The sequence below is a fragment of the Pocillopora damicornis genome, chromosome 1 (genome assembly GCF_964200805.1).
Source record: "Pocillopora damicornis chromosome 1, jaPocDami1.2, whole genome shotgun sequence".
In the NCBI taxonomy this organism is placed as follows: Eukaryota; Metazoa; Cnidaria; class Anthozoa; order Scleractinia; family Pocilloporidae; genus Pocillopora; species Pocillopora damicornis.
The window spans coordinates 34,392,482-34,416,654 of record NC_142670.1 but is presented as its reverse complement, the minus strand read 5'-3'; the positions used below and the strand labels follow the sequence as shown (position 1 = coordinate 34,416,654).

Below are 24,173 nucleotides of genomic sequence, written 5' to 3'. Positions count from 1 at the left end.
TGATATGGGAACCAAAACAATAGATCGATAAATAAACAAAATGAAAAACGACAAGAGTTTACGGCATTGTAACTCTGTGAGAGATCCAACAATAATCTGTCAGTTGTGGCATATCGATCACGATGAGCCCTTGATAAAGTTACATCTGCAAAAGATTGTCGGTACCAGTCATGTGAACCGTGTACTAGCACCTTTCAAAGTTTGCGAGGGTATAGGGGGTGAGGAGGGGGAGCGTCCGAACTGGTGTTCTCTTTACGGGGCCTGGGTTAAACACTGTGATAGTAGATGAATAAACAAGAAAACTAAGAAACCATCAACACAAGACATTCGATAATCCCCCTTCCTGAAGGGTACATATAGTTTATTCAGTTGTGTTGTGTTCAAAGCACTGGTGGTCACCAAGAGCTGTTTGGAACTTCAAGTTCGCTCTAAAGAACAGTGTCTCTCCTAAGTTTTGTTACCTTTTGGGCGTCCATGTGTCCGCACGCGGTAAAATTTTTCCAGGTGAAGATTTCTCGCGCTACCTACGTGTCAAGCCTTAAGAGAGACAATAAACTGAGTGCTTATGGTCTTAAACGTCATTGAAATTTCCTTTGTGGTTTAGATTTAATTCAATTGTCGATTCCGGCTCCATATAATGCTTAATAGCGAAGCAATTAAATTTCTCGTTCATATAAATAAATAGATTCACCCTCTCATAGTAAAAATCAAGTCATGATTTTGTTCTTCGGACCAGCGAGAAAAATAAATTAGATTAATTACAATTATTGCTTTTTTGTGTGTGCACGTTTTCGATGAGGAGTGACCCGACAGACAGCCACTAAATAGCCAAGAAAATAGTTCTGAAACCCATAACTGTTGATCAGTCTAACCAAGTTACTGGGAATTTCTTTAAGCGCAGCGTGAGTGAGTGTAAAATATGAAATACAGTATAAAACAAAGAAACTGCCAAAATCCTCTACACACTAAAAATGGTAAGCGGCCTGTTTTACTCTGCCACAGAAGTGCCACTGACCGTGAAGGTTAAACTGTTTATCAAATCCTTCTTGATTTTCTTCCAACAGATAAAAAGGCTCCACAAAAACCACAAAACTATCAATTAAAACTGAATAAATTGTGCATTTATCCTGTCTAAGTACTTCTACCGGTAACGTCGAACAAATCTTTGTCATGAATTGTCTCTCTGATATATCTTTCTCACGAAGTTTACGAGGGGACATACGAGAGATGCGAGTCTTTCTCTAATCATTGTGAACTGTCCTGTGACGCTATCCATAACGAACCGCACATTGTCGCTCTCTTGATATCTCCATAATATGGCCACGGTTAAAATAACGACACTTGTTATTGCAATACGAACCCTGAAAAACGAAGCAACAGATATTAGGGACCAGTTGTCATCTATCGCCTGAATTGACACAACCAAAATCCTCCTCGTAGAGCATTAATACAGAAGTTATCAAAAAGTATCAATAACAAAGAAACCTGGCATTTATCTTACTGCAAGAAAAAATTTTTCTACAAAACAAAGAGCAAGGTAGAGTAGAAAGATTCTCGTAAGGGGGGCTTCTCCTGACATCCCAAACAACGGCTGCGAAGAACACTAGAAACAAAATAGATTAATTGATCAACAAGCAACCATCTTACCTTGTTCTTGTGAAGGGAATAACTATTCTGGCTAACGTCGTGCATATAATAAGTACAATTTGTAAAATGGCTAGCACCACTGTTAGAAATTTTGATAAAAGCGCTTTGGCCTGCGCGCTCTGATCAAAGTAATCATCCAGCCCCATCATCTGTTGGCTCTGCTGTTGAAATGCTTCAATTTTTAAAACCTGCAAAAAAAAACAAAACAAAAACAAAAAAACAACTACAACAACAACATGGTTAATTCAGCCTACAAGCCAGAAGAACCATTGCAATTGCCGTGGTTTGTCTCGGTTTCATCACAGAGTTAAGAGACGAGTTAAAGGAAGATGTTTTGTTGTTTGTCATGCGCGTAGGACATAGAAAAAAACCTGAGTACCAGACCTCCGGATTTCGCGCTCCAACACTCTTCCACTAAGCAAAAGAAAATTCTGTAGTAACGTCGGCGCCATTACTAGGTTCATATGTGGCATGCGTCCTGAATACTAAACCTTAAACGCCTTCAACACCTCAGCAGAACTGACTTCAATAATTTATTTTTCACAGAAAAGACTTATAGCACTAGACTGACCAAAAAGCCCTCACTTCTACAAGTGCGAATTCCAATTCCTAGTCTCCGCTTTACGTTCCATTATCCCCCAATAACAGTTTCTCCCAAAATTCTATATCCCAACGCGTGAAGTTTTAGAAAGACCAGAGGCAACCTCGTTCCCAAGCTACCCTCCGCCCGATAGTAACTTAAAAAACGCGCGGTTACCCTTGTGACGTAAGACTCCAGCGCTTCCTCGATCTCGTTGGCTCGTTCTGCAGACCGGTATTCAATTCGTTCAATGCGCTCCTCGGCTCTTTCAAGCTCTTGTTTTACGGTTATCATCTGTTGAGAAAAGGAGAAATTGACATCAAAGCACTTCCTCGCTTAAACAGAAAGTGGATGACTGCGTAGCCAAAGACTTCCATGAGTCTAGCCAGCGTCCACAAACCGCCAATCGGGATTGAACCTCCATACGAGGCAACCGTCAACATTGCTTGGATATATTCATGTTAAGTATCTTTCTTGTTGCGTCGGTCTATTAACGCTCTTTAAATGTAGTACGCTTCTATCTTATTTTTCGAAGTTTAAAGAAAGGAGAAAAGAAAGAATCACTGGCTGCTCAGAAACACGGCAGATCAATTCCCGAACTCTTGAAGAAACGTGGCGTCTTGAGCTCAGGCCAATACAATTGCAGGTTTAGACGCCTGAGGAAATCAATCATCTTGCTGTTTGAAAGTCTCCGTGACTTTTTTACCCGCAGTCAAGCCAGTAAGTGTCATCCCTTACTCTCCCCACCTCCCTCGAAATTACTGTAATACCCAACTAACCTCGTTCTGACGTAGTTCTGACACGTCATTCCACTCCGTTGTTATGTTACTCAGTGAGTCTCGCAATTGCTAAAGTAAATGGAAGTAAGTTTTATTATTTCGGAACAAGTGAAGATGGCTATTACTAAAAATAACTTGAGTATAACAACAACTTTAATCACTTGTCGGAGATTGTGGCGCATTTTGTGAGATAAAATGGAGATTTCGGCAGACTAAATTGCTGGCACGCTCACGTGATTGTTCCGACTGTTTTGTTGCTTTTTTTTTAAAGGGTCATTTTCACCTGCACCTAACGGCTCGGGTTAAAATGACTCTCCGTCGATCCCAAAACATATTTATGTTCGCGAACATAAACTCCATTGCATTATTGTAAAACAAGTATTTGGAAATTTGAGCCAACAGAACACGCGCACGTATGGTTTAAAGCGACCCGTTTACTTTGTCCATTCTCTTTTAAAATTAATTTATTTTTCTGTTCGAAATTGGATTGTTGAGTGTTTAGCACAAGAGCATGCAGCGTAATAAACACAAGGACTTGGGGTTCGCCTTCATAATGCAAATGCATCAACAGAATACAACACGTTGCTTAAGAACAAGGACTTATTGATGAAACTGCGGGCTCAGGAAAATCTGTAAGTGCGGAATTTCGATAGGAAAGGTATGGCATTTACCACGTAAAAGTCAATCAACCTTAATAACGATAACGGATATTAGTCACTAAGTTAAAAAAAGGCAATAATAAGAAATCCTTCAACAGCTGAAATGTGAAGAACACAAACAAACCTCGGAATTGCATCTCTCTTCGTGGAGTGATTCGGCTACAAAATCTAACTGACGCTGAAAAATAAACGCATTTTCACGGTAAACATTCTAGAAGCTTGCTTCAGAATTTTTCAAAACCATCTACGCAGGATTTTTCACACAGAATCAGACTAAAAAATAAGTGGTTTGACGGTTTTGACGACTTGCGTGATCAATCATAGAACAGACATCCGGCAGCTATTTGCTAAATAGTTAATAACCAACCATTATTGAATAGCTACTCGATTCTTTAAGATGGCGCTGTTAAAAAGCATCATTTTTGTCTTCTCTACTTCTTAAATAGCGCTTGGCTTAAATTAGCTAAATTATGCTTAAATCCTTCACTTAAATTGCTCAAACGCCTGTCCAGCTGAATCCACGTTGAATTTTAATAGCTGAGGTCCTTGGTCTCCACTGTTGTAATATTTTTTCTTTATGAACTGAAGGTAATTTTCAAAAGTACGTTCAAAGAAATCTCCCCACTTTGCCTGAAGGAACAATTTCCTAATCACCGACAGTACTGTAAGGAAGCAAGAAACTCACCTTTAAGCTCTCTATTTGTTTGTGCAGCCTGGCATTGACCTCCCGAAGTTCGCCTATATCCTGATCGTAAGACGTGGGAGGACTGGGAGGGAGGCTGTGACGTGGGCTGTTACTGTGGGTTGGGACCCTAACAACGACATAGATATGCTTGAAATGAATTTGTTGCAACTGATTTTTTTTAAAGGTTGGTTTCATTTGACACGTAAAATCACGAACTACTACTGAGAAGGACGCTAAGAAACAACCATTAGAGATGATAAGGATCCTTCACGGCGAGTAAGCCAGTTATAAAACGAATTTACGTTCGGAAACATCGTAACGTATTTCTCACATATTAGGTACCGTAAATGATGGAGTCACTTGAAGAAAAGCAACCTTGAGGGGTGGGGTGAGGGAAACTAAGTTTTACACCATCAATATTCAAGTTTGCCGGACTTACCCAATATGTGTAGCTGACGCTACACTCGACGAATCATCGTCGCTGTTGTATCTCGCCGCACTGAAACAAAAATATAATAGTTTGAATTACAATTATTTAATATTTCAATACAAAACATGCTCAGAGATCACCATGGACTTAACCGCCATGAGTAGGCGACACATACTTCTGTTGACACTAAAACGCAATGTCAATCAACGGTACTACACAGTAATGGCCGTGAACCTCAATTGCGAGTTTCCAGATCGTGTTCTTCCGAATAAATGGTGGATATCAGTAGAGACGTACGTCACTGTCACGCAATCACAGAAAGTATTGCATGACGAGCCAAAACGTAAGCGAATGACGGCGCTGACGCTTACCTTAGGTTGGAATCTGCCACATAACCCTCTTCACCAAGAGGGCTGTTCGGTTCCTCTTCAAGGCCATCGATCTCTAAAATAAGGACAAACACCGATTCATTGTCTAAACAACTCTTAAAAAATGGTTGGTAAAGTAGTTCACATTAAACAATGTTTCTTCTTTAGTTTCTCTATCAGCGTTGATAAGATTGACGGGAATTGGCACAGTAGGTCAGTCAGACAACCAGCCTGTCAGTCAGTCAGTCACTCACTCACTCAGTGAGTCAAACAGTCGGTCTGTCACAGCCAGTCAGTTAGACAGCCAGTCAATCGGTCGGTCAATCAGTCAGTCAGTCATTTAGACGGTCTGTTGGTTAGTGGGTCAGTGGCTAAAAGTTGGAGTGTCCATGGGTCCGTCAGTCAGCCAAACAGCAAACAAACAACATGGTTGAAAACAAAACTAACAAAACAAAAAGAAATAAAAGAAAAACCAGACTTAACACATACTTGATCCGGGACTTGACGTTGTTGTGCTCACATTCTCCGCGCTGCCAAACCTCCGATGCTTGATAATCTCAAGAGGCCTGGTAACCGCCCTACAAAAACACAAATTTTAAATGAAATACTTTGTTTAAAAATTATAAGAAGAAAACGACATGAATTCTTTGAGACCATATAATCCTCTAAGCCTACAGTTCTATTTAAGAGGAACCCTTAATCCCAGATTACGACTTTTTCACATAGAATGAGGTTCGATTTTAATTGTTTTTCCTTACTACAGAGTACCGTAAGAACATGGCTATAAAAGACGTTCTCTTACCCCTTCACTCCGTCTCTGACCCCCCTGAAACAAAAATATAAAAAATAGTAAGACCCATGATTTATTAAAACAATATGGAGACCCTGTCGCACCACAGTCTAAAAACGCCGCAAAAGTGCCGCCCCAACTGTGTACTGAATAGAAAGTTCAAAAACAGTTCTAGAACCGTGTCTCGTCAATAAAATATGCATAACGCAAAGGTCTCGTTTTGTGGAGGATCGTACGATTTTCTGTTCAAGCTGCGCAACGTTGGCCCGTAAGGAAGCGAAATCTATTCAAATTTTAGGTCTACAAGGAAGCTGATTCATATATGGATTTTTCGAATGAATCCCAATACAAAGACTGTTGAATAAGTGAAGGGAATGTTTCTCGGCGTTTTATTTTGCAGAATATTTTTCCCACTTCGGGAACTTTGATCGTGGCTAAAAAACCCACAAATATGAAAGCTGAAAATGTTTGATGTAACACAGTACCGTGAATGATGATAATTTTTCTGTTTGGTTATGAAGTTTGGAGTAAAGAAAAGCTGCTTCAGTCTTTTTAAGCCAAGTTGTATTACCACAGGACGTATTTGTAAACACTGATAAGTCATTTCGTGTAAACAAAATGCGAAGGTGTTGAAGGAATAATAAGTGGAAATAAAATCAGTAAACCGAGCAAACACGAAATTCTAAAGAAAACTCTCGTTATTTTAAATTATCACAAAAAATTCTACACATCTAAATACTAATATTTGGTTTTAAAATCATAGGTTTGAATGAAATAAACACAGGCAGCCACAAAACTACTGTCGTGGGGGGAGCAGAATCGATATTCAAAGAGGTCAGGACGTCTGAAACTAAAAGATTTTGCATTTAAACTACATGCTCACGAAAACATGATAATTATCACTTAAATGACATATCTGAAACATAATCTGCGTTTTAGAAAGCCTAGCTTACATTGTAATTAGAGTAATTTTCATCCCTTTCCTTTGTGAAAAGATCGTTTAGGGGACTGCTACACGTTTGTCGTAAATGAATAAACCATACACAAGTAAATCAATAAATACAATACTTTGGCTAGAAAATTGTACAGCTTTGTGCGAGGCATCACATAAATCTGCACAGTTGTGAATGACTTACGGCCAAAGACACGACCTGTGTTTATGAAGGGTTGTCCGCAGATTTCTACCGCACTTAGGCGAAAGAAACACCGGCTGAACAATCTCGCGGCCGGAAGATTCATTCACAGCGATTTTCGGGAGAGACCGCGAAGGCTTCACAGTTGCCATGAAATGAAAGACGATGACAAAAGCACTCCGCCCACTTTAGAAAGTGAAGCCGAAAAAAGGTGTAAAATTCCGAATTCCTCCTCTCACTTTCCGAACTTCAAAATACAAGAAATTACTAATTCTGATAATATATTCAATATTCATCACGTTTTCACGGTGGTGAATTTGCATACTGCGGGCCGCCGTTGCGTAAAACAACCATCCTTTCATACTTTTGTCTAATAAAGATTAACTCGGTTTGGATAGCTTGAGCAGTAAACAAACAGTAACTTATCATAAGAAATTATAAATTATCAAGGGAAGAGAATATTTTCGCACAAGAGAAAACGAAAAGCTCTTAGGCTAAAAACAGCTCATTCCATGATGTTTTTGTTTTGAAATTAAAATTTTCACGGTAAAAGCGACCCCCGAAGGGACAAAAGGAAAAACTAAATTTCCACATTAACAAAGTGCCCAAAAAACCTTACAGGTGTTTTGGCAACTAATAATTTTTTTTTGAGCGTTAGCTCGAAAGCCTTTATTAAATAAGTGTCAACAGTTTTGGTGTGCGAGAGTGACACGAAAACAAAAGACGCTAAAGAAGTAAAACATTATTCATTCCTCGGGCGATACTTGTAGACGAAGGACGCGATAAGTCAATTTTCCAAAATGACAGCCGTTTTGTAGCATCTATCAAGCAGCACCTTGTACAGAATGCATTCTCGCAACAGTGATATTTTGTTGAAATTTGCTATACTTATATTCAAAAGAAGTTTTTAATTTTCCTTCGAAAATATCATTTGGGCAAAGTTTCATGTTTTTTTTTAGAATGTCTTTGCACTGATACTACTACAACAGTTTTGATCTTACATGCTTTCCCAACATTTCAATGCTACTTTGTAAGGAAAGTCGAAGAAATTTAAGAGAGGGGAGAAAATCCCCTTAGAAACCCTTGGAATATTTTATTACTTAAAGAATTTTTAAAAATAGAGGGTTGTCATGTCAGATTTGATTATCAATAGATAGCAGACCTCCACGAAAACAAACCGTGGTTATTTCCCCCGCGGGATTTAAATGAGGATTGCCGATAGAGAGTGGGGGGGGGGGGGGGGGGGAAGGGGGAGGGGAAAGAGAGGGGGGAGGATAGGGAAGGAGAGTAGAACTTTGGAATGTTGGGGAAGGAAGCGTTACCCTTGAGGAAAAAACTTGTTGACCAATTAATCTCTTAAAATAAAACGCTAGTCGAAATTCTTATGTGGTCAATACGTGCTGTAACCTCTTTTCACGAAAATGGCATCAATGGCAAATTCCATTAGCTTTCTCGGAGGAAGTTTTCATGCTAAAATATTTACGGTTATTGACACCGTCCTTGCTGGTATGTAATCTGTCGTCTTAACAACACTATCTAGGATGTCTCGACAAACGCGAAGAAAATAAAAAAGAAGAGAGATGGAAAAGGATGACTAGGAAAAAAAGTTCTTTTTCACTGAAGATCGTAACTCCATACAAATGATCCTTATCGATTTTGTGTGTATGTTCTCATCGACAGGAAATTGCTGGAATTTACATACGAAGACATGAAAATCGATCAGCGCTTTTCACAGTCTGAAAGATATAAGCTTGTAAGGCAAAATCCACAAACTGACACTCGAGTGCCTCTTAAAATTAAACAAACCTAAGGAATGCAGTTTGTTAAAAAAAAAAGGGACGCTTAAAAGTCAAACTGGTAGCGACGATAACAACTTAGTTCTAGACTAGCAGAGATTTAACCGAAAAAAATGGTAAATTTTTGACCTACTTGAATACTTCTTTAGCAATGTGTCCACTTGGGGCTGCACCATTCATTTCCAGTCCCTGTAATGAAGTTAAATCAGTAATCACATTAAAAAGTGAAGGGTCTACATTGACGATCCTTAGAGTATAGAGGACGCTTGACACTTATGAACCTAACATATAGTTTACTGCGTCACTCAGTTCTCTACAGCTCACACAATAGTGAATTCGACCGCGAAAAGTGAAGACGATGAAGCTTTAATCGTCATACAGGGCACAGATATTTGTTTTGCCCATATTGGGGGCACTTTTTTGACCACCTTTATTGAAAACATACAGTGTTTCGTGAACAACCTTGTAAACAAGACGGCAAAAATGTCCGCACGTCAGTTTGTCTGAGTGTTGACCAAAGTTGAACAGCCACGCGCATGATAATTATAATTAAATTAATAACAAAATACAGATAATCACAAACCTTGTTGAAACCGCATTAGGAAAAAATATGTCGAATATTTTGAAGACACAAGCACTCGAGGGAAACTATCTCAAAAAAGATTGATCCATGTTTTGTGCTCGTAATTAACCCCTATCATAACCCTACAAAACTGCGCTTTTCACCACGAAATCCTAAATGCAATGCAACAAATTCTAAGATTCTGAGTGTTTCAAAGGAAAGACTTGTGATCAGGTCATACGACGTAAACATAACATGATTCCCCATGTGTAAGTAATAAATACTCACCATTAGTTCATTATGATATTTCTCCAGCTTTTTCTGCTGTTGAGCCACCGCCGAATTTGTCTTCTGGTTTTTCTTCTCGAAGACAGCCCTGAAAGGGCAAGGACGTTAATTAAGTTCCGCAAAGTACATCGTATCGAACACTTAATCGCAAAGAGTGATACCGTCCCAGCAGTGAATATTAAATAGGTCGCTAGCGCAACGCGTCACGCGTCAGGGTAACATATCTCACATGAATTGCACTTGTTCGAAATCTTTGGATGTGAGCCAAAAAATACTGGTTCGAGTGCATCAAGTCGGCAAAATTTTTGGGGAAAATTATCAAATAAATACGAGCAAAAGAAGTTACTTTTGGCGGCTTAACTTGTTCGGTTTGTCTTTTCTCTTCATGAAATTTTCTTAGCAAAAATTGAGCGGAATTCTTGGATGACCTAAAATTAACAAGCTTGTACGGAAAAGATAACTTACCACCAACCAGGAATGCTATTTTCACTGTTTCGACTTTCGCGATTTCAAATTTTCCTAAAAATTTACGCTGCACATAACACTTTGTGCAAAGCTGTTTAACATCGACAATTGTGAGTTATCGTGAGCTATCGTGAGCTATCCGAAGCGACCCAACAGCCTCATCTCTTCGGCATCTTGAATCAATTGTCGAGGCATGAATCTGCACGCAAAGGCCCTCAGTGCTCTCGATGTTTTCAAGATATTTTAGCAGATTCTTGCTTGCTTCTTTCTTAACTCACTTGTGTTTGGCTGATTACTTTAAGGCAGAGTCTTCTGAGAGCCTTGACGTTTCTCCATAATGATCGGGTTCTTTTCGGAAACGTCACGTCCACGAGCAAGGGGCAAAAATTACGAGAGACTGGTTCAGCACTTACTTAGATTTTTGCGAGCCGCCCTCTGTCGATTCCAGGTACTCTTTCACGTATTCTGTAGAGAGAAATAAGACCCACTGTATAATTACACATTAGGGAAAGGCCCATCTGCACTTGGCGATGATTTGCTACGTGTGGTTTTCTTTCTTCGAGCATATTAGGGAAACAGTGTTTCAAGATCATACCATCAAATCAATAATTAACTCGTATCAGAGGAAAGACCAGGCACACAAAAAGTTAAAGAACAGAGGTATCGATAGAGCTCTCATTACACAACTTATCGCATAAAATAATCATTTGAAAATGAAGCCCGGAAAAAAAAAAAAAGGGAAATTACCTGAGGATCGAGTTAACGCGCTAATTTCTCAAAAATCCTGCTAATTGCCGTTGTGATAGTGCACGTTACTCTGTTGTATGCACTCGACTAAAATCAAAGTAGACATTTGAAAAAATTATCCAAAACAATCGCATGATCAATGACCTGCTGCTTCCGTTGTTCATGGCAAACTTTTTTCAGTTTTTCCCAGTGATTCTGTTTGGATAGCTTCCATCATTCACCACGCCCAACTTAATGTGATAATCACAGATCTATACCCATAAAGCTTTTGTGTCCCATCGTACAAGGATTCATGCTTTTCAGGTGTCAACGTCTTCGCAATCGAGAGTAAGGAGGAGTACATATGTTAAAAAATATCACTCACCATCTCTCTCATCTTGTAGCTGTCGAATCTGTTCCTTGGTTCTTCTTATCTTGAAATTCAAGTGCTCCACGCGCTGTCTTCGTTTCTAAAACAAACAACAACAATAAATAAACAACAAAAACAATAAATATGATGTGGGACACTCAGAAGAACAAATGAAGTTTTTCCTTAATCTTTTCAGTCACGTAAGGGCAGTGTAAATGTTACTATTGTAGACTTTAGATTTTAATAATCTGCTTTCTGAACATGAAAGTGATCTTTGCAGTAATGAACACTGATTAAGCAGTAGTGAAAATAAGGCCTGAAAAAAATTCAGGCCTGTATAGGATTTGAACCTATGAAATCTGCGATACCGGTGCAGTGCTTTATCAACTGATTTGAACCCATTTGGGTTGGGCCATTTTGCCTTATTTTCACTACTGCTCAAGTAGTGTTTATTACAGCGACGATTGCTTCAATGCTCATTTTTTAAACCGCAGTTCACATATACATGATTTTCATATATTCACAGTCATAAATAAATATTCTGTTTCAATCTTCTTTCAGCCGCTGCCTCTTATTCCTCCTTGACCATCATTGCCTTTCTTGATTTTTTTACGTATGGTCATTCTTGGTTTTTTTACGTATGGGTCATTCACAATACTTGTAAATCGTTTTCATCCTTAGCCATCCTTGCTCCTTCTTAGTTCACTGTTGCCTCTTTTGTGTTTTTCGATCTAGCTGAAATAATATTTTGTAGCCTGTCTCATGTCAAAGAAATTTGTAGGTTTTCATACGCTGACAAAATTAGCAGTGTTTGTTTAGCATGAAGAACAAATCCAGGCTACCTCTGAGTCGATTATCTGTCCATCAACTTCATCATATTCCTTATCTTGAGAACTAAACGTTCCATCAAGCTGCAAAATCAACGGATTAATATTGTAAGTAAAATTAATAGGATACAACTTTCCTAGTGTGACATACAGCGGATTAGAAGGCCTAGGTTCTAGCCCTAGTTGAAGCAAGGTTCTGGATTGCAACAGTACCTCTGTCTCACCAAGAGTAGAAACTATTAGGTATTATTGACAACCGTAATAGGAACCTGGTAGCCGGATTCACCAGAGGTCAACAATAAAAAAAATAAGCATTTCACACCATTGCTTGTGGGAAGGCTCTCATTAGCGCTGAGACAGGAGCAGAGGTAAAGATAGTTTCGAAATGAGAGCACCAAAATTTCAGCATCTACAGCACATAAGAGAAACATAACGTGTACATACACACTGTACATGCACACAACTGCTACTATAACTTTTAAGTAACTTCTTCCTCTAAAAGTCACCACAAGACAGATTACATTAAAGAGAGAAATAAAGAGAGCCATTGTACGAACCGAATCTACTTCGCCAGAGTCATCTTCATTAAAGGACAATCCTGTGCCACTTCTTGCCCTCGTTTGAATCTCTGACCCAGCACCGCTGGAAGAGCTCACAACTGAAGTAGCCCCCCGAGGCCGACCTGGTCCACCATCACTATCAGCGCTGTTACGAGAGTCTGTTGTCGAAGACTCTTGAGTTTTGCTGCGGCGCCTACCCAGCCTAAGAGTAATAGAAAGTTTTGTCATTTTGATTTAATTTCGTTTATTCATTTCGTGCTGCTAAAAAGAAAAAAGATGTTTCTATAAATACATGCACAAGTACAAAAAGTAGTTGTCTCTCCGCAGAGTTTGAAAGTTTACTACCGTAACGGTAGTGACAAAATAACGGTTAAAAATCATAATTTTCTTCTATTTCCAAGAATTTCCCTTTGACCATCTTGATGACGAAAAAAAAAACAATTTTATAAAAATTTTTGCTGAAGGCTCTTACCCTGATTATTAACTGTTGACTAAAAATTGTGCTACTTACGAGGAGGGCATCGTTCTATCTTTGATTTCAGCCAGGACTTTAGAGAACTGTTTGTGCCTTGTTGTAGGTACATTCAACTTTAACTTGAAGCCGCCATCCTCGTTCTGTGAAAGATACAGATTACAACACTTCATTGATATATTGATATAATTGCCAAACACCACGATTGTTAATTTTGGCTGGAGACTTCTGTCTGCAGAAGCAAGATTTAGGCAAACAAATGTTGACTTAAAGATCATTTTTGACAATCTAACAATACATTGTTCCACCAGAAGAGGTTGTTTTTAAATTTTCTACAGTATCTGAAAAATTACCTCTGAATCTTCCCTTCCACTATGTGCACCATGATTCTCTTTGCTCTTTCCAAACAGTCTCTGAATTGCTGTTTTTGGCAAAAAAAGATTTAAATTAACTCGCACCTGTACATGTGTGTCTAATGCAAGTTCCGCAGACTGATGTGTGCTAAGCACTTGATCGGTGGAGACAAGAATCAGACAAGAAAAAAATGGTAGGATTGTCATTGCCATTTACCCAGACAACCAACATGTTTCTAATTTTGACCTTCTCTTAACCTGTAATAGGCAAATATTTCACAACTCCCTAAGATGCTGACTTGTAGTTATTCAAAATACACTTAAACTACATACTTGCACCTCATTTTCTCTTAAAAATTTGTATATATTTTGAAATGTATCAGTTACAATGTAGGAACTCACGAAGGTGACATGTCCAACCATCTGGGATTTCATGGCTGATAAATTCAAAATGAATTTAACCTCCAACCTCCAACCTCCATAACATTACAATTTTTTTAACCTTGTCAAAATCTCATCAGTTGAATTGTTACCCCTCAAAACTTTTACATTACTATGCACCATCAGCATATACTATACCAGCCTTCAATACTCTTCCCAAACTATGTCGCTGACATGGAGAACTGATTTGAAAATCAAAAGCTAGTGAACCTTTCCTTTATTCTAAAAACCTTACTGTTTAAATAAGCAGTGATGCAGTAAGGAGAAATGAGATGCTGTACCTAGTGTCTTGTTGCTTCGAGGAGACGAGGGAGAGTGAGAGCCAGCTGAGGCATCAAGTGATGACAATGAAGTTGCACTGTTGTTCAGTGATCTGGGACTCTGCTTTGGAAGCTTTATTTGAATCACTGCATTTCAAAAAAGTTTGAATACAAAGAAAAAAACAAATTAAATTAATTAATGAACAAATTCAGTACATATTGTGTTGACGGAACTCTGAATCAATATCTCACACATGGGAGTTATTTCCTGTGGACTTAAAACATTATGTGAGATCATAGATATGAAAAGATATTGATTTCTATACAGAAGAGAGGTCACTATCTTCAGTAAAGAGTACGATGCTCATTTACAAATTTAAACTAATCAAGCTGGTGCATATTTTGATGAACAGCAAAACACAATCACCAAAACCCAAACTTGTTGTGATTACTAACTCAATTATAAAACTTAATCAAACATGGAATACATGTTATGTATTCTGAAAGATATATACTCTTTTAAGATTCATTTGAAAAACAATCCTAAATTTTATCATCTAAAACCTGTTTTTCAAACAGGTAAAGCTAGCTTTAAAAATAGCTGGCAAGTGTTAAGGCTTTCAGATCTACAGTACTTTTGTCCACAACCAAATAATCAAAGTGCCTGTTTAGAGTGACTGTTCCAATTTACAGGAAAGTATGACAAATTACTTCAGTTAACATTCAAGTTATCTGTAATAAGTTCAAAGTATTAACAAGAAGATTTGGTTCAATTCATAGTATGAGTACATATGTGTATTTAATGCACAAAATGTACGGTCAAGTCTGTCATTAGCACCCAAGCAAGACATTAAACATACCTATATTACATTTTTTACTTTACTGTTAGGGTTATTAAAGCAAACTAATTTTGTGCTGAATTTTAATATTCAAATTCAGGAAGAATTTATATAAATTATATAAAGAGATATACTAATGTAACAACAGAAGACTAATATCATTGTTTAGTCACAGGTGAATATTCTTCACACCAGAAGCAACAAAATTTAATCTCACTGAGACTTATACAATGATTGGGTGGATAAATATCTGATCGGCACTGCCTTGGAAACATTATGTTGCAGGTACAGAACAGGGTATAAAAAAAACATTGACATTAAACCTCTACCTGTCAGGATGACTAAGAGTCCTTTTAGTTTCCACTTCTCAATAATACCATGTCTATTGTGTATGAATGCATCAACTTAAAGAATTCCTATATGTGAATTTTCAAATAGTCTTCTACTCTAACAAATGCAACCCACTTGCCATAAAATAGAGATTTAATTTGTGCGGGTGCTAATTTCATATTTAGGATAACATATTTAAATAATGTAAAGCTACTGTCTGTAGACAAATCCAAACTGGAAATACAAGCATGGAGCATCAACCAGAGAATCACACAATGCGATTGGCCAGTAAACACAGCTTGATATAAAAAAATAATGTAAACTTTTTCCTTGTACTTAAAAATTGTTTTCTGTAATTATTACACTTGGTCTGCAAAGTTGTACTGTATACTAGATATAAATGTTTGAAGCTTAAAAATCTCATCTGTAAGTCAGGACACCAGTACCTTAGAAACATGTATGAACACACACACACACATATATATATATATATATATATATATATATATATTTTAGTTATATATATATATATATATATATATATTAAAAAAATGCTTGTAAAAAACAATTATAGAATTTAATGCACTGGTTTCTTGTAGGCAAGGGGCTCATGCCTCCAAACCAGAAGCTTCTTGTCTAAAAATCTGGAAAAGTACTTTGAAAAACTGCCATATGTACCAATTCAATCAAAATAATAATTAACACATATCATTTAGCACAAGTAAGTGGCACTCTAAAAATGCCTCTTCAGCCCTGCGTCACCTTCCTTCTTATCAGTAAATATCTATTTGCTTTTTTTAAGACAGCATAAATTACTGAGTTCTGCTTAAATCCAGAAAGATTAAATACCTGCAAACCTAAATTGTATCAATTTCATAATCAAATAATTTAATGGTAATAATAATAAAATAATACCCTGTCTTTTATAAATTGTGTAACTTTACAGTGTGTTAATAAGAAAATGATAAGTGTAATTAAGAATATAAAAGTTGCAACATTGATAACATTATGTAACATTATGAAGTTCCTTATATACTGTGAGTATAATGCAAGAGGCATGTATTCAGGAAATGATGCTTGAAGCATTTGGTTCTAACTCTTGGTAATTTAAAGTCATGCTGGCACCCATGGAGCACAAGTCTCCTCTCTGGAGGTAGCCAATCATGGAGTTCATGATCATCACTGATTATGTTCTTAAAAAGCTTCCAAGGAGTCCCCATCTTTAGTTAAGTCATTTATAATTGTTTTCTTTGTGGTGAGGCCAAACCTGTGGACCCTGTCAATTATGTCTGGATATTTTTGCTGATAAGCTGCACCCCAGACTACAATCCCATACAAGAATAATAAATTTAAGTAATACACAAGACTTCAACATTCAGAAATTAGAACAATCAAACTTATCTAGCACAATTGATGAATAATAAAGACACTTCATCCTGGGCAGAACAGATGTTAGTATTAAATAAGTATCTTTTGCTTTTGCAATATTACCACAATTTATTGCCATAATATCTTCTTTACAGTTTATTTACAGAACATGTAACTTTTAAGAGAAAAATTTTTAATTCTTAATGAATATATAACCCCATAGTTTATCACACTGTAATAATAATGAAAATAATGATCATAATAAAAACACTAGTTCATTGACACAGTGCCACAATGCACAGTAAATACAATCGGTTATCATAAGGCAAGGTACAATAAATGGGAGGAAGATCTTTGCTGTCTGATTGGTTCTTACGTGGTCTGAATTTTGCCATATCACCATCATGAGCCTTTTTTGGTTTGCAAAAGCCAGAAAATTCATATCAAGATTGATCTGAGTGCCATTCAATAAACTACTCACTAATCTCGCTTACTTGAGCTTTACGGGAGCTGTCATTTTTGTGCAGACCTAACAGGCCAATATTCCAACTCTCACACTTGTTAGTAAGAAGTTAGTATACTACACATATACAACAATATGGAAGAAACATTTTAACAAGCTTGAAGAAAATGTCTAAAAGGTAAAACTTTTAATTTTCAAAATATACCCAACTAGATAGTTACAAAGATCTTGAAATAAAGACTGAAGGATTTGCTTGGACTCCAAATAATAATCAGGATGTTGTATTTACTCTGATATTTTGTCAAAAATCTATCTCTTCAAAAGTTTCTACACCACTCACCTTTGGCTTAACCTTTTAACTCCGAGAAGTTATTAGCAATTGGAACGTCTTCCTATATCTGTGTCATTTTTTGTGTATACATCAACCATTACTATATTCACAAAACCATAATCTTTCCCTTAAAAAAAACCTGTAAGTTGTCAACTTAGGACAAAAAAAGAGGGCATCAAACAATAATAACTGATTGAGATTTTTTTTTCGAGGGGGTTCACTAGGGACAAACTTGAAACATGTACAGTAGACTAAATTATCTGAGATGGCCAAAACTCACATGTTGTAAGACTAATTGTTTAGCCATATGAACATCATTGTTTACTGAAGATTTCCATTCAATCATAAACCAGTGTGACACCTACAATGTACTTTGGAAACAACTTCAATAAAAAAGACTGACTACCTTCACAGCTTTACAGAAATTTCTTCCCCCAACTCTGGCACATATCATTTGAAGACTTCTTTGGGGGTTACACAGAAATTTCCAACATCCAGTGATGAAAATGCAGGCAATCACAAAAAGCAAATGACAAGTAGTTATTAAAATTGAAACTGTCAAACCATGAAATTTAAAGTCCACATGTGGGCCAAGTTAAACATATCTTTCCCTTACAAAATTCTCTTGAGACAAACTTAATTCAAATTCAGCAAGAAACCCTAAATAGTGGATGCACCATATGCAAGATTTTCTTTAAAACAAGGTGGGAAACAACCAGTTTAATACTCAACTCAGATAAGCTGCAATGCAATCACGTTCCTACATTTAAAAGATAACATTAACTAAAACCAGCTGCATAATTTAATAAAATTGCGACACCGTTTAGCTGTTAGCACATGTATCTGACTATTGGCTTTCGTGCAAACTCTGTAAGAATCCTAAAATTTCCTTGCCATGCAACCGAAAACTTTTATTTCAGCGAACGCTGAAATTAATCAATATCATTTTTTTTAATATTAACTGCAATAAACACATCATGTAAACTCCATTGACGAGAAATCACAACACACTTAAGCAAAATAATAAAAATTACGATTATAGAATTCGACGCTTCTTGTAGTTCGTGAGATACAGAGATACAATATCAGATGGATCAACTTGAATTTCGGGTTCAAACGATACAGTCCCGCGATCAAAAATAACGAACAAGTTACAGCTATTGTAAAGTATTTTTCTATTTACACAATTCAAACTATGGAATAAACATCGAAGTATACAATACGTAACGAATATGGCCGCGCATGAAAGCATAAAGGTGCAGGCCATTACTGTTATATCTTATATTGATTGTAGAGCCAAAAGAAAGCTTTGGAAAGAGGGAAACAAAAATTCAAATGTTCTACCTCAAATCGAGAGCCCCGAAGGAAACAATGAATGATGTTCACGGACGAACGGAGGCAGCACAGGCGTTCATTGCTTTATCAAAACGATTTCGATGGACTTCGCTCCAAAGTAAACAACGATGTAATTGGTAGAAATAAAGCCGAACCACCAAGCAACTGAGGTCATGAATAAATGATTACTTGTGACGAAATGATCTTCAGAAAGACAATCGATGTGCATCGATAAACTGCTTGCTTCTTCAAGCTTATATTGACACGTTTAGGTATGACCTTGAGAGGTAAGGTCAACGATAACATGGAACGATGATTAGCCCTCCCAGCAGTTATTCGCTTTTCAGCACTAACAAAATAAAGAGCTGACAACATGACCGCTTCCCACCAAAAAGAAAAATGTCAAGCGCTCAACCAAAGTTAAAAAGTGTCAGTTACCTAACTGTACCATGCCACAGAAAGCAAGGACAACAACTAAGTAAGGATCGCGGTCAACCTGTGAGTTTATACTCGAAACAATTACATAAGTGCACCAACACATACAAAAAAAGTCATATTTTGAGGTCATCAGTCCTTCAAGAAACACATGCACTAAATGGTTAGGTGTGAATAAAAGTCTTTTTTTCCAGCCGTAAGTAGTATAATGAGAGAATTTTACCTCGGACGTGATATCGAGGAGATGCAGGGGGTTTCGACATCAGCTTTCGAGCTCACGGCAAACGATCGCGAAAAATTTTCGCCACCGTAAGCAGCGTCTTTTTAGTTCTTCTCTCGTGAAATATTGTGTATCTTCTGAAAGTTTTACAGCCATCGAAGTCACCGATTACATGACAACCTGGTCACATTACTCTCGTAAACTGTCTCTTCCAGACCAACATTGAGCAAAGGTCCCAAAAATAATTTTATTTATCTTCCCATGATGCAATTAGGGTTTTCAAATCGAGCGGAAGTGGCGCGGAAAAAGCGGAAAAAGAGGAAAAAGTCTCGACCGTTGAAAAATGTGGAAAAAAAAAACACGCAAAAAAATATGCAATAACCTGAACGCGTTCAATTCCTTTAAAAGACGTGTTCAAAAACAATCGGAGCATGTCTAAATTGTAATGCGGTTCCTGTTGCTAAACAAGCTTTGACAATTGTGACGTAAACGTAAGTTACCATGAGTATACCCGGTCAAAGTTCGCGAAGCGGAAAGCCAACATGTTTACATTGCAAACCTTGGTGACCTGATGAAAGTAAATAAACTGACGTAGCATCGATTTGATTCTTTTGTTTAATTGAGTTTCTGAGTTCAAGAACTATTGATTGAGCGAGATTTTAAGGAAGCGTTTATATGCGAATCACAAAAATTCCACATTTCTATGTTGTAAAAGGGTGAGTCCGGACCCAGTTGTTAAAAGAACGGATAACCCTGTCCAATGAAAGGTAGCAGATAAGAGTGAAGAATAAGATAAGAGTGAACAAGACTTACTGCGCTATCCACCGTGTAGAGATTTACCTAGAAGATAGTGTTATCCACCCTTGGACGAGCGGAACCTGGTCATTAATTATCCCTTCGAGGGAGGGGGGGAGGATCAGAATATATTGGCTGTGTCAAGACGAAATGTATCGACTCCCCCTCCCCCCCCCCCATAGGCGATAAGGTTCTGTAATTAATAGGTAGTCAATTTTCTATTCCGCACTTTATTGGCGACGACTTACCCCCTCCGTTCACCCCTGAGAACCATATGATATGATCCCCCTGAACTCCTCCAATTCTCTACCCCTCCCCCCTCAGATGATTAATAACAACTGGTCCTTAAACGATGTACGGTAAGAAATAGGAGCCTAAAACGTAATAAACATCCGTAGAAAACGGTTAAAGCTGTCTCCTCAGCCCTTCCCCTATCCCCTCCTCCCCGACAAAACTGCCCATGCACCTATTCTTTTCGATCTCAGTCCAGAAGAATGGTGATGGGCCGAAGAGGTATAAAATAACGGATAGTTTTTCAATGGAATAATGAAGTAACAGCATTTTACCAAGGCCAGATTGGAAAAAGAGAACTTACAAAATCTTAACACACCCCCTCTTCATTCACGCCATCTTCTGCCCGAGAAGAAAGGAAATGTCAATATAACTTTCTGGAAACATTTTTTTACCAACACGGACTATATTTCGTATAAATGCTAGTTGACTTTAAAATCATTTATCAGAGAATGTTGGTCGCTTTTGATCTCTTGATTGATACAAACCCGCGAAAAATAAATAAATAAATTAAAAACTCATTGAAATAAAAAAAAGCAAATCCTTATTAGGTTGCAGCGCAGTACTTCAACTGTCTTAACTCCAGAGGAATCTCCCTCTCCGGAGAAAAGGAAAATAATTCTAATTTTAGGTGCGCATCAAAATGAATCCTGGTAGCAAAAGTAAGTTCCCAATCATTCAAAAAAAAAATAATCCCTAAAATATCAATTTGTTTCTACACATGGAAATATTTTATGTATTTATATGGTTTTTGGGCCGCAGTTTGTCCTCCAGTAGACATCTCGTGTCGAGCATAAATTCCTCAGTCATCACTATCTTGCACAAGGTTCGATCTGATTGGTTATTGCCGGGCAAATCTGCACTTGGAGGACGTACATCAAAGCAAGGATAGATGTACAAAACTTTAACAGCTTTAGAGGAAAAACTTAGACATGTTTTTTCAAACTTCTACCAGAATTGAACAAAAATTTAGACGACCTGTGACGCAAATGAAATATATACTCGTCAGTCCCACATCATGACATGCTATTGACCTTTTAGTTCAACCAGTGGACCAAAATGTTGAGCTTCGATACTTGAATTAACGAAGATCTTCTGATCGCTTCGCCATTAAAATTTATGCCAACATCTGAGAGAAAAGCATTAGACACGCAAGCCGCCGAAAGTAACGGACAATTTATTATGAGAACATCTCACCTGACAGTGTCACGTGGAGCATAAAACAAAACATCATGTACATTTTAAAGGAATGTGTCATTGCACGTTCATTTCTCACGTTTCGTTACAACTTTGTTCCCAGGGTTCTTTCCTAAAGGTCCCTTAAAGGGAGACGAGTACGGTATGAAAGAACCGTGAGAACGAGGTTGCTTCGTCATTTTCAATCCGTGTCAATCTTCCCATTTTGTAACCATCCATGTTTCTTTCTTGTTTATTCTGATTGTTCCTCGTTCAGTGTTTCAGACATTATTAAATCTTGCGCGCTCCTCGTGCGCTTTTACCATATGAGATAGGCACAATTTCCTTCGAGACTATGTGGAAGTTGGATTTGTGGAATTAAGCCTTAAAAAACTCGTCGCTTTGGTTGCACCAATATCCTGGTTAGTTCTGTCGACACGATTTGGGCGCTAGCACGCTTTTGCCATGTCAATTTACATCAGAAAAAAAGGTAAACAATGTTGGCAAAAACTAACCGTGACCCTGGCCTTCCCTGAATCACCGGAAGAAATAATATTTACGATTGCCTTATGCGGATACAAAACGCACGTATGTATTAGCTCCTTTTGCTTTGCTCCTACTTTCCAGGGAGAGGGCAGTACGGGGGTGGGTCTAACCGGATGGATCACTAAGAAACAGTGATCAAGACATAGGATCGTGATGTGAGAAATCTGGGCCCGAAAAACTTGTTTGCGAGGTTGACATTGAAAATCGAATTGATTTTAAAGAAAAAATATAGAAAAAGAAGAGTGAAAAAATGCAAAACTGAATAAAATAGACTGGACTCGCAAAACTAATCCTAAAAGTTCGCGATCGTAAAGTTACATGAGCTTGTGAGCGAAACGGGCCCTAGCTTAAATTTATGCCTCAACATAAAAAAAATTCCTTTCTTGTCGACTAATTATAGCCTGAACCTTGAAGAGAAAAAAATAAAAAAGGTTTGAATCATCGGAATAATAGAAGAAAAGGTTATTTTTATGTCTGTCGATTGTGCATTTGAATCAAACGTAATTTGAAGGGTTACTGCCGCGTGAAAACAAATATTGGGTTCCTCTGAAATTAAAGCTAGAAAAGTCTCTTACGGCGAGTAATACGCAGACAAATATTTGCGGTTCATAATTTTAAGTTTGTAAAGCGATTTAGGCGCTGCGTGCACCAGAATCCTAGTGTTAACTATTTAAAAAACGCCTCCTGTTACAAGCTCATGTTAAGCATTGCAGTTGGATGTTAATATTGTAAACATCTTGCACATTTAATTTCAAGATGAGTGCATGTCAAACAGATGCAAATATACCAATGGATTGATGTGACCAGACAAACAATAAAACAGCTATGTATGTTAGACAAAGCGGCGAAAAAAATTATTCATGTTCACAATCGCGAGCAAATCTATTTATTCTGCCCCCTCAGATGTCCGAATTCTACTCTAGCCCCGTTAAATTTTGAAAGTTTTCATTGAGTGATAATATTCGACTTACCTTTCTTATTTATGATAGGATTCAAGCTTTCCCCTTCTCCTAACGATCGTGACCGCTGTCTGAGTAAAGGGGCATTCGATCTCGAAGGAAACTCTGAAACTTGAATCAAAATTTCCTTTTGCAATGATCTTTGACGAGGTCTTTCCATTGTTATTTCTCTCCTGGGATCTTGCTGATGTAAACAACGAGTTTGCGTTTGATCAAATTTACCTTCGTACCGTCATAACAGAATTGTTGTTGTTTTCAGCAGGTCGTTTGCTTCTGAGACAGATATAGGTCAGTTGTTGTTTTTTTTTGTCAGTGCATATATTGGACCAAGTGACGTTCTAATCACAATAATTCGAGAAACAACAATGAAGATTCAATCGTCTGTTTCGAAGATTGACGCCTCTTTACGGTTTTTAAACGCAGTCTTCTTGAGCGGAAACATAAATTGTGAACGTCCACGTCTTAACAGGCATTCAGTAACCCGCTGTTGCAAAGTGCGAAGGTGTAATCATATTCCTTGACTCTTTGCTGGTTTAAATTTAATCGACGGTTCAGCGCCAACGATGAATTTTCCAACTTCAGGAAGGCAAATATGTTGATCTGCGAAAAAACACGTCAATCACGAGTTTGCCCACAAGAAAATTATAGCGCCGATTAGTTTCTTGTGCGTACAGGTAAACCAGCTGGAGCGCGCTACCTCTGAAGCGTAACGTCAAATAAGCACAACTCTTGCATATCAACGTGTTTCGATGTCTTGACCCTCTGCACTCTTATCCGGAGGCCGGAGTGTTCAAAGATTCCTTAGCTACGTATCGAATCACTTTGAATCCTATTGGCGTATCGCTTAACAATTGCACAGACACCACAGTTTATGTTACACTTAATGAATTTCTT

The 24,173-nt window shown here is 37.7% G+C and overlaps 1 protein-coding gene across 2 annotated transcripts; it reads right to left on the bottom strand.

Annotated features, from left to right (window-relative positions):
- Positions 1-326: 326 nt before the first annotated feature.
- Positions 327-24,102, bottom strand: LOC113670460 (transmembrane and coiled-coil domain protein 3). Of its 2 annotated transcripts, none has more exons than XM_027186603.2 (20): positions 23,292-24,102; positions 14,213-14,338; positions 13,491-13,558; positions 13,177-13,280; positions 12,663-12,867; positions 12,121-12,189; positions 11,294-11,378; positions 10,596-10,647; positions 9,718-9,805; positions 9,001-9,056; positions 5,951-5,974; positions 5,638-5,726; positions 5,152-5,224; positions 4,790-4,849; positions 4,351-4,477; positions 3,790-3,843; positions 3,007-3,075; positions 2,405-2,521; positions 1,648-1,835; positions 327-1,361 (listed from the first exon to the last, which is right to left on the bottom strand). In XM_027186603.2, exons 1-20 carry the CDS (start codon positions 23,437-23,439, stop codon positions 1,169-1,171), a joined length of 1,995 nt encoding a protein of 664 aa, XP_027042404.2. In that variant the 5' UTR covers positions 23,440-24,102; the 3' UTR covers positions 327-1,168. The 2 variants fall into 2 exon arrangements, with proteins under 2 accessions (XP_027042404.2, XP_089058775.1); XM_089202649.1 differs by lacking the exon at positions 23,292-24,102 and adding an exon at positions 19,516-19,773.
- Positions 24,103-24,173: the final 71 nt, after the last annotated feature.